Source organism: Lontra canadensis, unplaced genomic scaffold (assembly GCF_010015895.1).
Source record: "Lontra canadensis isolate GAN:19392208 unplaced genomic scaffold, GSC_riverotter_1.0 scaffold193, whole genome shotgun sequence".
Taxonomy (NCBI): domain Eukaryota; kingdom Metazoa; phylum Chordata; class Mammalia; order Carnivora; family Mustelidae; genus Lontra; species Lontra canadensis.
Window position 1 is genome coordinate 587,852 of NW_022631187.1, and position 12,687 is coordinate 600,538.

The window sequence follows — 12,687 nt, forward strand, 5'->3', positions numbered from 1 at the left end:
AAAAAAAAGGCAGAAACTACTGATCCATGCAACAACATAAATGAGTCTCTGAAGCATTACGCTAAGTGAAAGAAGTCACGCTGTATTTTTTTTATATGTTTCTATTTATATGACACCGATGCAAAGGGAAAACAATCATGACAGAATACAAATGAGCGTTTGCTAACGGCTAGGGTTGTGGGAGGAGTTAACCATAGGTATAGAGGAATTAGTGAGGACAATAAAACTATCCCACACCTTGCTTGTGATGCTGGTTATACAACTGTATGTGTTGTCAAAACTCTCAGAATTGTGGACATTGGGGAGGGTATGTGCGATGGTGAGTGCTGTGAAGTGTGTAAACCTGGCGATTCACAGACCTGTACCCCTGGGGATAAAAATATATTATATGTTTATAATAAAAAAAACTCTCAGAATTGTACACAACAAAAGGTAAATCTTATAGTATGTCAGATATGCCTTAATAAATTTGAAAAAAATCAATATCATTTGCCATACTAACAGAGTAAAAACAAACCATAAGATCATCTCAATAGGATTCAGAAAGAACTTTGGAAAAAACCCCAGCATCCGTTCATGATAAAAACTTACAGCAAACTAGGGAGAGACAGGAACTTCTTCAAACTGATAAAGGCATACACTAAAACCTGTATCAAGTATCATACTTAATGGTGAAGGATTGAATGCTTTCTCCCTAAGATTGGAAACAAAGCAAGGATGTCTCTTCACCTACTCAATTAAATATTTTACTGGTGGTTCTAGCAAGTGCAATAAGACAAGATCAAGTTAAAAAAAAGGCATACAAAGCTGATAAGTAAATAAAATGGTCTTTATTTGCAGATGATATGTTTGTCTATGTAGCCTCTATAAAAGAGCTATAAAACACGGTGCCTGGGTGGCTCAGTTGGTTAAGTGACTGCCTTCGGCTCAGGTCACGATCCTGGAGCCCCAGAATTGAGTCCCACATCAGGCTCCCTGTTCAGTGGGGAGTCTACTTCTCCCTGTGACCCTCCCTCTCACATCCTCTTTCAAATAAATAAATAATATCTTTTAAAAAAAAAAAGCTACAAAGACTGGGTGGTTCAGTTGGTTAAGTATCTGCCTTCGGCTCAGGTCATGATGCCAGGGTCCTGGGACTGGGCCCCCTATCGGGTTCCTTGCTCAGTGGGGAGCTTGTTTCTCCCACTCCCTCTCCCTCTGTCTGCCGTGCCCCCTCCTTGTGCTCTCTCTCTCTCTCTGTCAAATAAATAAATAAAATCTTTAAAAAAATAAAAAGAAGGGGTGCCTGGCTGGCTCAGCCGTTGGGCATCTGCCTTTGGCTCAGGTCATGATCCCAGGGTCCTAGTTCAAGCCCCACATCAGGCTCCCTACTTGGTGGGAAGCCTGCTTCTCCCACTCCCACTTCCTCTGCTTATGTTCCCTCTCTTGCTGTATCTCTCTCTGTCAAATAAATAAAATTTTTATTAAAAAAAGAGCTATAAGAACCAATGAATATGTCCAGACAACTGGAAATTGAAATAAAAAAATTTCTGCTATCTGGGCGCCTGGGTGGCTTAGTGGGTTAAAGCCTCTGCCTTTGGCTCAGGTCATGATCTCAGGTCCTGGGATCAAGCCCCGCATTGGGCTCTGCTCAGCAGGGAGCCTGCTTCCTTCTCTCTCTCTCTCTCTGCCTGCCTCTCTGCCTACTTGTGATCTCTGTCTGTCAAATAAATAAAAAACTTAAAAAAAAAATTTCCACTATCATAAAAATATGAAATATTTAAGAATATATTTGACAAAAGATGTGTAACACCGGTATACTGAAAACTAAGACACTACTGAGAGAAATTAAAGATTTAAATAAATGGAGAGGTGCATTGTGTTCATGAATCAAAAGACTCAATATTGTTAAGATATAAATTCTCCTACAGATTCTGTGTAATCCTAATCCAACTCCCAGTAGAGTTTTTATGGAAATCAACAAGTTGATTCTAAAATTTATATGAAAATGCACAGTACCTAGTTTTCCCAAGATAACTTTGAAAGAGTATAACAACTTTGGGGGCTTATACTACCTGATTTCAGAACTTATTATAAAGCTAGTGTGATTAAACATGTTGTTATTAGCATAAAGACAGACACATAGATCAATGGGATAGAATCTAGAAACTGACTTATGGACAATTGATTTTGACAAAGGTGTCAAGTCAAAATGAATCATAAACTTAAATGTAAAGCTTAAAACTGTATAAAATAAAAAGCTTTTGCACCACAAAGGAAACAGTCAACAAAACTAAGAGGCAACTCACGGAGTGGGAGAATATATATGCAAATGACCTTATGGATAAAGGACTGGTATCCAAGATCTATAAAGAATGTCTCAAACTCAACACCCAAATAACAAATAATCCAGTCAATAAATGGGCAGAAGATATGAATAGACACTTCTCCAAAGAAGACATACAAATGACTAACAGACACATGAAAAAATGTTCAACATCACTAGCCATCAGGGAAATACAAATCAAAACCACAATGAGATATCATCTTACACCAGTTAGAATTGCCAAAATTAATAATACAGGAAACAACAAGTGTTGGCGGGGATGTGGAGAAAGGGGAACCCTCTTATGCTGTTGGTGGGAATGCAAGCTGGTACAGCCACTCTGGAAAACAGTATGGACGTTCCTCAAGACGTTAAAAATAGAGCTACCTTATGACCCAGCAATTACACTTCTAGGTATTTACTCCAAAGATACAGACATAGTGAAAAGAAGGGGCACATGCACCCCAATGTTCATAGCAGCAATGTCCACAATAGCCAAATTGTGGAAGGAGCCAAGATGCCCTTCAACAGATGAATGGGATAAGGAAGATGTGGTTCATATATACAATGGAATATTACTCAGCCATCAGAAAGGATGAATACCTACCATTTGCATCGACATGGATGGAACTAGAGGGGATTATGCTAAGTGAAATAAGTCAAGCAGAGAAAGACAATTATATGGTTTCACTCATACGTGGAACACAAGGAATAGCACAGAGGACCACAGAGGGGAAGGGAAGGAAAACTGAATGGGAAGAAATCAGAGAGAGAGGCAAACCATGATAGACTCTGGACACCAGGAACCAAACTGAGGGTTACAAAAGAGAGATGGGTGGGGGATGGGGTAACTGGCTGATGGGAATTAAGGAGGGCATGTGTGGTGATGAGCACTGGGTATTACACAGAACTAATGAACTGTTGAACACTAAATCAAAAACTAATGATGTACTATATGTTGGCTAATTGAATATAATAAAAAAATGAAAATAAATAAAATTGGATTAAATTCAAACTTAAAAAAATTCTAGAAGAAAATTTAGGGGGAAACCTTAGTGACCTTGGGTTTGGCAATAATTTTTTAAACAGGTCATAAAACCCATTAAGCATAAAAGAAAAAAAAAATGTCAATGAAAAGGATGGCATCAAAATTAAAAAGGCTTGTCCTTCAAAAGACACTGTTAAAAAGGGGAAAGGCAAGCTATAGCCCAGGAGAAATTTACAAACATAAAAGTCCTTTGTTAGATATATCTAGAATATATAAAGAATTCTAACTGAAAGTAATAAAAAAAAAGAACCCAATTAAAAAATGGGGAAGATGGGGTGTCTGGGTGGCTCAGTTAAGCATCTGTCTTTGGCTCAGGTGGTGATTTTGGGGTGCCACATGTTGGGCTCCCTGCTCAGCAGGGAGCCTGCTTCCCCCCACCCCCCGCCTGCCTCTCTGCCTGCTTGTGATCTCTGTCTGTCAAATGAATAAATAAAATCCTTTTTTTTATCAGCACTTTCTAATTTTATTATTTAAAGCTTTTCTTGCATTTCCAGATTATTTTGCACTGAGTACACATTTATATTTAGAAAACATTAATAAAGCTATTTCCAAGCAGAGTAATACAGCCATTAAATTAACATATTCTCAGGTGTCCCTTCAAGTTCTGACCTCCTTTTTTAAAATTTTTGAATAAATAAAACCTTAAAAAAATTGGAAACACCACAAAATGTCCATCAGCAGGTGAATAGATAAATAAATTGTGGGACAGCCATCAGCAGGCTGCCATTCAGCAACAAAAAGGAAAGAAGTTTTGAGACACACAACCACAGCGATGAATCTTGATATAATAATGTTGAATGAAAGTCAGAAAAAGAAAATATGTATGATTCAATTTTTACACAATTCTAGAAAATAAAAACTAATTTACAGTGACAGAAAGCAGATTAATTGTTGCCTAGAGATGGGGAAGGAGAGGGATAGACTGGGGAGGGGAGAAAGTGATTACAAAGTGGTAACATAGTAAGTTTTGGTCATGATGGACATAGACATTGTCTTGATTGTGGTGCTGATTTCATGGGTGCATGTCTGAAAGCCTATTAAATTATACACTTTAAATATGTACAGTTTATTGTAGGTCAATTGTACCTCAGTAAAACTGTTAAAAAATTAACTGAGCCTCAGTAGAGGCAGGGATGGAAAGGGTTCTCTACTCTTGGTCTTTAACATCTGTTTAAAGATATTCAAAGGTATCATTAGGAAATCAGGCTTTCGGGTATGACTTCAGATTTTGAAGTGTTTAATTCTAAACCAAAATAAAGCGATTTTCCTTGTTTTCCCTATCCCTGATGTAGGTAAGAAAAATGGCAGCGTAAGCTGCCCATACCTTCACTCGAGCTGCAGTGCCTTCCATTCCACGGCTCTGAGTCTCCTTCCTCTTATCTGCGACCTCCTGCTGTTTTTGGAGAGCATCCTTGAGACGCTTGTTGGCAGCTGCTGCCTAAATAAAAATGGCTCATGGTAATGTCGAATTGAAGAGTGAAAAAAAATTTAATTTCCATTTTTCTTTCTTAGTAAAGAAAAACGAAAAAATTCTATGGGTCTGAATTCCTATAGGAATCAACTTTTAAGTCTCCGTGTACATAATACTGGTGAATAGCTACTGCTTGAGAGCCTAGGAGAGGTACATATTTCAGAGAAGTACTGTGGACTGAAAGTGTCTGGCAATGTCACTTCTCAATATTACTCTGCTTTTTTTTTTTTTTTTGGAAAGAAGCAAGCCTAATTGGAAAAAAAAATCCTTATTTGAATAGTACCATTTTCTTCAGATTTTTTCTGCTCACAGTTCATGACATATAAACAGGGATTAAGACTTAGGAATTGCTGGCCAAGATTGGTATCACTGGTTTCTCAGGACACTGGCTCATTTAAGGGATACTACTTTATCAGCACCTAAGCCTGAAGGTGACCTAATAGATTGGATTTTCTTACCTCCTCAGTTTTACGTCTGAGCACATTAGACTGTTTCTGGAAGTTTCTTTCAAGTTTGAGTAGTTCATATTGCCTCTTACGGTCCTGAGAAGAAAAAAGTCAGGCTTTTAATTGCAATTAATCTAGCTAACATAAAACCTTATAACTAAAGAGCCTTTCAACGTAATAGTCATTATGGAAAACATTATGGAGGTTCCTCAAAAAATAAAAATAGAACTAGCATATAATCTAGCAATCCAACTACTAGGTATATACTCAAAGGAAATGAAATATGAAATCAGTATTTTGAAGAGGTATCTGCATTCTCATATTCATTGCAGCATTATTCATAGTAACCAAGCTATGGAAACAACATAAGTGTCGACAGATGAATGGATAAAGAAAATGAGGTATATGTATATGACGGAATATTATTCAGCCACAAACAAAAAGGAAATCCTGCCATTTGCAACAACATGGATGAACCCAAAGGTCATAATGGTTAACTGACATAAACCAAACTATGAAAGACAAATACTGTATGATCTCACTTATATGTGTAATCTAAAAAAGTCAAACTCATAGAACCAGAGAGTATTTGTGGTTACCAGAAACTGGGGGTGGGGAAAGCAGGGAAAAGTTGGTCAAAGGGTGCAAACTTTCAGTGATAAAATGAGTAAGTTCTGGGGATCTATATATAATAGTGACTATAGTTAGTAATACTGGGTTGTATGCTTGAAATCTGCTAAGGAGTAGATCTTAAGTGTTCTCTCCACACTGAAAAAAACCAGGTAACTATGTGAGGTGATGGACGTATTACCAACAGGAAATGTGACATCTCCAAACTTACTCTTCTCTTTCAGGATTGTTATGACTATTCTGGATCACTATCCTTTCCATATGAATTTTAGGACCAGCATGTGAATTTCTGCAAATAAGCCAGTAGGAATTTTGACTGAGATTGTACTAAATCTGTAGCTCAATCTGGAGAGTATTCCATGTTTTCTTTTGGGGGGGAGATATTCTATCTTAAGATTATTAAGTCTTCCCAGCCATGAACACGGGCCATCCTTCCATTTAATTAATTAATTAATTAATCCAATGATATTTTATAGAATTTAGTGTATAAGTTTTACATTTGTTAAGTTTATTCCTAACCATTTTATTTTTACTGATGCTATTGTAAATGGAATTGTTTTCTTCATTTTCAAATTCATTTCTAGTATATAGAAATACAACTGACTTTTGTACATTGAGCTTATATCCTCCAACATTGCTGAATTCATATATTAGTTTTCCTAGATTTTTAGTAGATTCTCTAGCATTTTATACGTACACAATCATGTTACCTGCTAACAGAGAGTTTTGTTTCTTCCTTTCCAATCTGGATGCCTTTTATATATTTTTCTTGCCTAAGTGCCCTGGCTAGAACTTTCAGGACAATGTAGAATAAAAGTGACAAGAAAAGATATTCTTGCCTTGTTCCTGATCTTAGGGGGAAAGTATTCTTTTTTTTCCCTATTATGATGTCAGCTGAAGATTTTTCATAAACGCCCTTTAACAGTTTGAGGAAGTTCCCTAGTTTCCTGAGTGTTTTTATTATGAAAGGGTGATGGATTTTGTCAAATATGTTTTGTCTGCTGAGATAATCATGTGGTTCTTGTCCTTTATTCTACTGATATGGTGTAATATATCAACTGATTTTCAGATGTTAAGGAAAGCTTATATCTTTTTTTTTTCCCATATGAACCCTACTTGGTCACAGTATATCATTCTTTTTGTTTGTTGCTAGATTCAATTTGTTAGTATTATGTTGAAGACTTTCACATCTATATTTACAGGAGATATGTGTCTATAGTTTTCTTGAGATATCTTTGGTTTTGGTAGCAAGAAGTACTGGCCTCATAGAATGAACTGGGAAATGTTTCCCCTGCTTCTGTTTTTTTGGAATAGTTTCAGAAAATTTGTTATCATTTCTTCTTTAAATGTCTGATAGAACTCACCAGTGAAGCCATCCAGGCCAGGGCTTTTCTTTCTGGTAAGTCAGTCATTCATTCGAGTGAATACACACATGAGTGCAGGGGGAGGGGTAGAAAGAGGAGCAGAGGAAGAGAAAATCCTCATGCAGACTCTGTTGAGCACAGAATCCAACTCGGGGCTTGATCCCAGGACCCTGAAATCACGACCTGAGCCAAAATCAGGAATCAGAAGCTTAACCGACTAAGCCACCCAGGCGCCCCCTATCTGGGAAGTTTTTTTCTTTTTTTGAAGATTTTATTTATTTATTTGACAGAGAGCGAGAGATCACAAGTAGGCGGAGAGGCAGGCAGAGAGAGAGGAGGAAGCAGGCTCCCCACTGAGCAGAGAGCCCGATGTGGGCCTCAATCCCAGGACCCTGAGACCATGACCTGAGCTGAAGGCAGAGGCTTAATCCACTGAGCCACCCAGGCGCCCTCTGGGAAGTTTTAAATTAGTAAATTAATCTCTTGTTATGGGCCTGTAAAGATTTTCTATTTCTTCTTGAGTCAGTTTCAGTAATTTGTATCTTTCAAAAATTTTTTCCATTTAGGCTATTTAATTTGTTGGCATACAGTTGTTCATAGTATTCCCTTACGATCCTTTCATTCTGAAAACCAGCAGTGATGTCCTCTCTTTATTCCTAATTTTAGTAATAAATCTTCTCTCTCTTTTTCTTAAGGCTACCTAAAGATTTGTCCTTATTTGTCAATCATTTCCAAGGTCCAATTTTTGGTTTCACTGATTTTCTCTATTATTTTTTCCCATTCTCTATTGTATTAATTTCCACTCTAACCTTTAACATTTCTGTCTATCTGCTAGCTTTAGGTTTAGTTTGCTCATTTTTCTTTTTTCAGTGTCTTAAAGTGGAAGTCTAGGTTACTGATTTGGGATGCTTATTCATTTTTAATATAGGCATTAACAGCTACAAATTTCTCTCTAAACACTGGTCTAGCTGCGACCCATAAATTTTGGTATATTATGTTTTTGTTTTTATTCATCAAAAATTTTTCATGTGACTTCCTCTTTGACCTTTTATTTAATTAGGACTATGTTGTTTAATTTCCTCATATTGGTGAATTTCCCAAATTCCCTTGTTATTTATTTCATCCCACTGTGGTTGGAAAGTATACTTTATATTATTTTATTTCTTTTAAGCTTATTTTTTTTCCTTTTAAACTTACCAAGGCATGTTTTATGGCCTAACATACAGACTATCCTGGAGAAATGTCCTTGTGTTCTTGAGAAGACTGTATACCCTGCTATTGTTGGAGTAGTCTACAGATGTCTATTAGGTCTAGTTAGTTTACAGTACTGTAAACTAACTTTGATATCCTTGCTGTTCTTGTGCCTAGTTGTTCTATCCATTTTTGAAAGTAAGGTACTGAAATATCCAAATATTATTATTGATTTGTCTATTTCTCCCTTCATTTCTGTTGGTGTTTGCTTCACATATTTTGAGGCTTTGTTGTTAGGTGCATATTTTTTTTAAATAATTGTTATATCCTCCTGATGGATTGACTCTTGTATCATTATAAAATGTTCCTTTCTATTTCTAGTAATATTTTGTGTTTTAAAGTGTATTTTGACTCTATAGCCACATCAGCTTTTTTATAGTTGGTGTTTCAATGGTACATCTTTTTCCAACGTTTACTTTCAGCTTCTTTGTATCTTAGAATCCATTATGTGTCTTCTGTAGACAGCATATCTTGTTATAAATCTTGGATTTTTAATTTATTTTATTTTTATTTATTTTTTAAAAAGATTTTATTTATTTATTTGACAGACAGATCACAAGAAGGCAGAGAGGCAGGCGGAGAGAGAGAGGGAAGCAGGCTCCCTGCTAAGCAGAGAGCCCGATGCAGGGCTCGATCCTAGGACCCCGAGATCATGACCTGAGCCGAAGGCAGAGGCTTTAACCCACTGAGCCACCCAGGCGCCCCAAATCTTGGATTTTTTAAATCCAGACTGACAATTTCTACCTTTAGAGAAGTAGTTTAATCTATTCACCTTATGTTATTATTGATATATTTGGAATCATCTTTTCAAGTTTACTTTTTAAAAAATATATCTTTTTTTGTTCTTCCATTCTTCCTTTACTACTTTCTTTTACGTTAAGTGAATATTTTTTAGGGTAGTGTATTGATTCCTTCAATGATTATTTCACTATTTTTGAGTTATTTTCTTTTTTTTTTTAAAGATTTTATTTATTTTTTGACAAAGAGAACACACACAAACAGGGGAAGCAGCAGGCAGAGGGAGAGGGAGAAGCAGGCCTCCCACTGAGTGGGGAGCCCATTGCAGGGCTCAATCCCAGGACCCTGGGATCATGACCTAAGCTGAAGGCAGATGCTTAATTGAGCCACCCAGGTGCTCCCTGAGTTATTATCTTAATGATTGCCTTAGTACTTATAATATATATCTTATCAGAATCTACTTCAGGGGCACCTGGGTGGCTCAGTGGGTTAAAGCCTCTGCCTTCGGCTCGGGTCATGATCCCGGGGTCCTGGGATCGAGCCCCATATCGGGCTCTCTGCTCAGCGGGGAGCCTGCTTCCTCCTCTCTCTCTGCCTGCCTCTCTGCCTACTTGTGATCTCTGTCTGTCAAATAAATAAATTAAAAAAAAAAAAAAAAGAATCTACTTCAGATTTATATTAACTTAATTTCAGTGAGATATAGAAACATAATTCCTATATAGCTCTGTTCTCTTCCCTTTTTATGCTATGATTGTTATGTAAATTATAACTCTATGTAACCACATAATTCATTATTATTAATATCACTTTATATAATTTATCCTTTGAATAAGCTGAGATGAAAGAAGAACAAATATATATTTATAGAATTTGTTCTTATTAACCATTTCTGGCTCTCCTCGTTTCTTCCAATAGATTCATGTTACCACCTAATGCCATTTCTTTACTCAAATACAACTTTGCTTCCAGTCACCTACTTTGTCAAATATAATATATTTCTATATATTATAGGCCCAACAATACAATTACATAAACACTATTTTATATAATTGCTTTTTAAATCAGTTAAGAGAAGGGAGAAGAAATACACAACTATACTTTTAGAATTACCCACAATAATACCTTTATTGGTACTCTTTGTGTTTTCTGTGTGTGTGTGTGTGTGTGTGTGTGTGTTGATTCAAATTACTGTCTAGTATCACTTGCTTTCAGTCTAAAGTTCTTCTAGTATTTCTTGTAAGGTAGGTCTGCCAAAATAAGATCACTTAGCTTTTGTTTATCTGGAAATGTCTTTGTTTCTTTTTTTAAAATTTAATTTTATTTTTTCAGTGTTCTAAGATTCATTGGTTATGCATCACACCCAGTGCTCCATGCAATACGTGCCCTCCTTAATACCCACCACCAGGCTCACCTAACGCCCATCCCCCTCCCCTCCAAAACCCTCAGTTTGTTTCTCAGAGTCCACAGTCTCTCATGGTTCATCATCTTCTCTGATTTCCCCCAATTCACTTTTTCTCTCCTTCTCCTAATGTCCTCCACGTTATTCCTTATGCTCCACAAGTAAGTGAAACTCTATGATAATTGACTTTCTCTGCTTGACTTAGCATAATCTCCTCCAGTCCCATCCATGTTGATACAAAAGTTGGGTATATCCTTTCTGATGGAGGCATAATATTTCATTGTATATATGGACCATGTCTTTTTTATCCATTCGTCTGTTGGGGTTTATTCATTTGAGAGCAAGAGAGAGAGGGCATAAGCAGGCAGAGGGATAGAGGGAGAGGGAGAAGCAGGCTCCCCGCCAAGCAGGGAACCTGATGCTGGGTTTGATCCCAGAACCCTGGGATCACGACCTGAGTTGAAGGCAAACGCTTAACTGAATGAGCCACCCAGGTGCCCCTTCTCTTCATTTTTAAAAGAAAACTTCGTTGTCTATAAAATTCTTGGTTGGTAGTATTTGACTTCAGCACTTTGAATATGTTGCCCCACTGTCTTCTGGCCTCCACTGTTTTTAATGAGAATTCGGCTGTCAATTTTATTGGGGTTTGCTTGTATGTGATAAGTCATTCTATCTTGCTGCTGTCAAATTTTTTTGTCTTTGCCTTTCAACATTTTGACATAATGTGCCTTGGTGTGGATACCTTTGCACTTATTTTGGAGTTCATTGAGCTTCCTGGATGTGTAGATTTTTTTTTGCAGCAAATTTAGAAAAATTTTAGTCATTATATCTTTGAATATTTTTACTGTTGTTTCACTTATTGTTCTTGCAGAGCTACCACTCTTAATTGGTCACCACCAAAATTTCCATGATTTTTGACAGCTCCTTTAGGTTTTAACTTCCCCAAACTCTGTCCCCAAATAAAGAGAGCCCCTCAGGGAGGGCTGCATTCCTATGGCTATTCCAGTGGCCTGCCCTCTTGGCAGAACCTCTGTACCACTGCTCAGGACTGGGGAGTGGGGGATAGTAGCCCACTTCCCTGAGTGATTTCTCTGTTCTATGAGGGGGTGCTGGGCAGGGGCCACACACTGTTTTTCTTGGCTTGCCTCTCCTGACATGGAACCTACCATCCTATGATTAGATGGGTTGGGGTAATCAGGCCCTAGTACTCCTGGCCTTCTGTAGCAGGAGTAGAGCTTCTGCCCTACACACATGGGCTGGGTATGAGAAAGGATCCCCAGACCATCTTGGTTGCTCCTGCCTGAAATAGAACCTCAGCAACATGAAGCTGGGGGTGGGGGGGATGAAACAGAGGAAACCATAGCCATAGACTGGACGTTGAGGAGTGAGGGGAGTGAGCAGATTGTGGTTCAAGGGCCACAGACTCTTGCTTCTTACTGAGGTTTACTAGATTTCCTTGAAGACATTTTCTTTGCTATATGCCCTTCAGGACATATAGAGACTTCTAATGGCTTTTTTAAAAAAATACATTTCACTAGTTTTGCTTCTTTTGCCGAGAAGAGTGTTCACAAAGCTACTCTTGCCACCATTCAAAAAGAACTTTTCCTTATTTCTTGACCCAATGTATCACATTCTGGCCAATTCTAAAAATGTGCCCATATCAATGTCCTTTCCAAGAATACTGTTACTGGGGCGCCTGGGTGGCTCAGTGGGTTAAAGCCTCTGCCTTCAGCTCAGGTCATGATCCCAGGGTCCTGGGATCCAGCCCCGCATCAGGCTCTCTGCTCATCAGGGAGCCCGCTTCCCCCTCTCTCTCTGCCTGCCTCTCTGCCTACTTGTGATCTCTGTCTGTCAAATAAATAAAATCTTAAAAAAAAAGAATACTGTTACTACTCTAATTCAGGCCCTTACTGTCTTTCTGGATGATGTGATATGTTCTTAATTTGTGTTCTGGCCTTCAGTTTCTCAATACTTCAGTTTGTTAAACATGTTACTCTCAGATGTGTCTTTCTAAAGCCATACTTGGCTGATATCA

General features: G+C 37.7%; 1 protein-coding gene across 5 annotated transcripts in view; it reads right to left on the reverse strand.

Annotated features, from left to right (window-relative positions):
• KIF4A (kinesin family member 4A) overlaps positions 1-12,687 on the reverse strand; it is a 114,763-nt gene that overhangs the window by 26,861 nt on the left and 75,215 nt on the right. For all 5 annotated transcript variants that reach the window (XM_032847748.1, XM_032847744.1, XM_032847749.1 and 2 more), the window contains 2 exons: positions 5,283-5,366; positions 4,678-4,791 (listed from right to left, as the gene is read on the reverse strand). In XM_032847748.1, the coding sequence (XP_032703639.1) occupies positions 4,678-4,791; positions 5,283-5,366 (198 nt within the window). The remainder of the gene's footprint in view (positions 1-4,677; positions 4,792-5,282; positions 5,367-12,687) is intronic.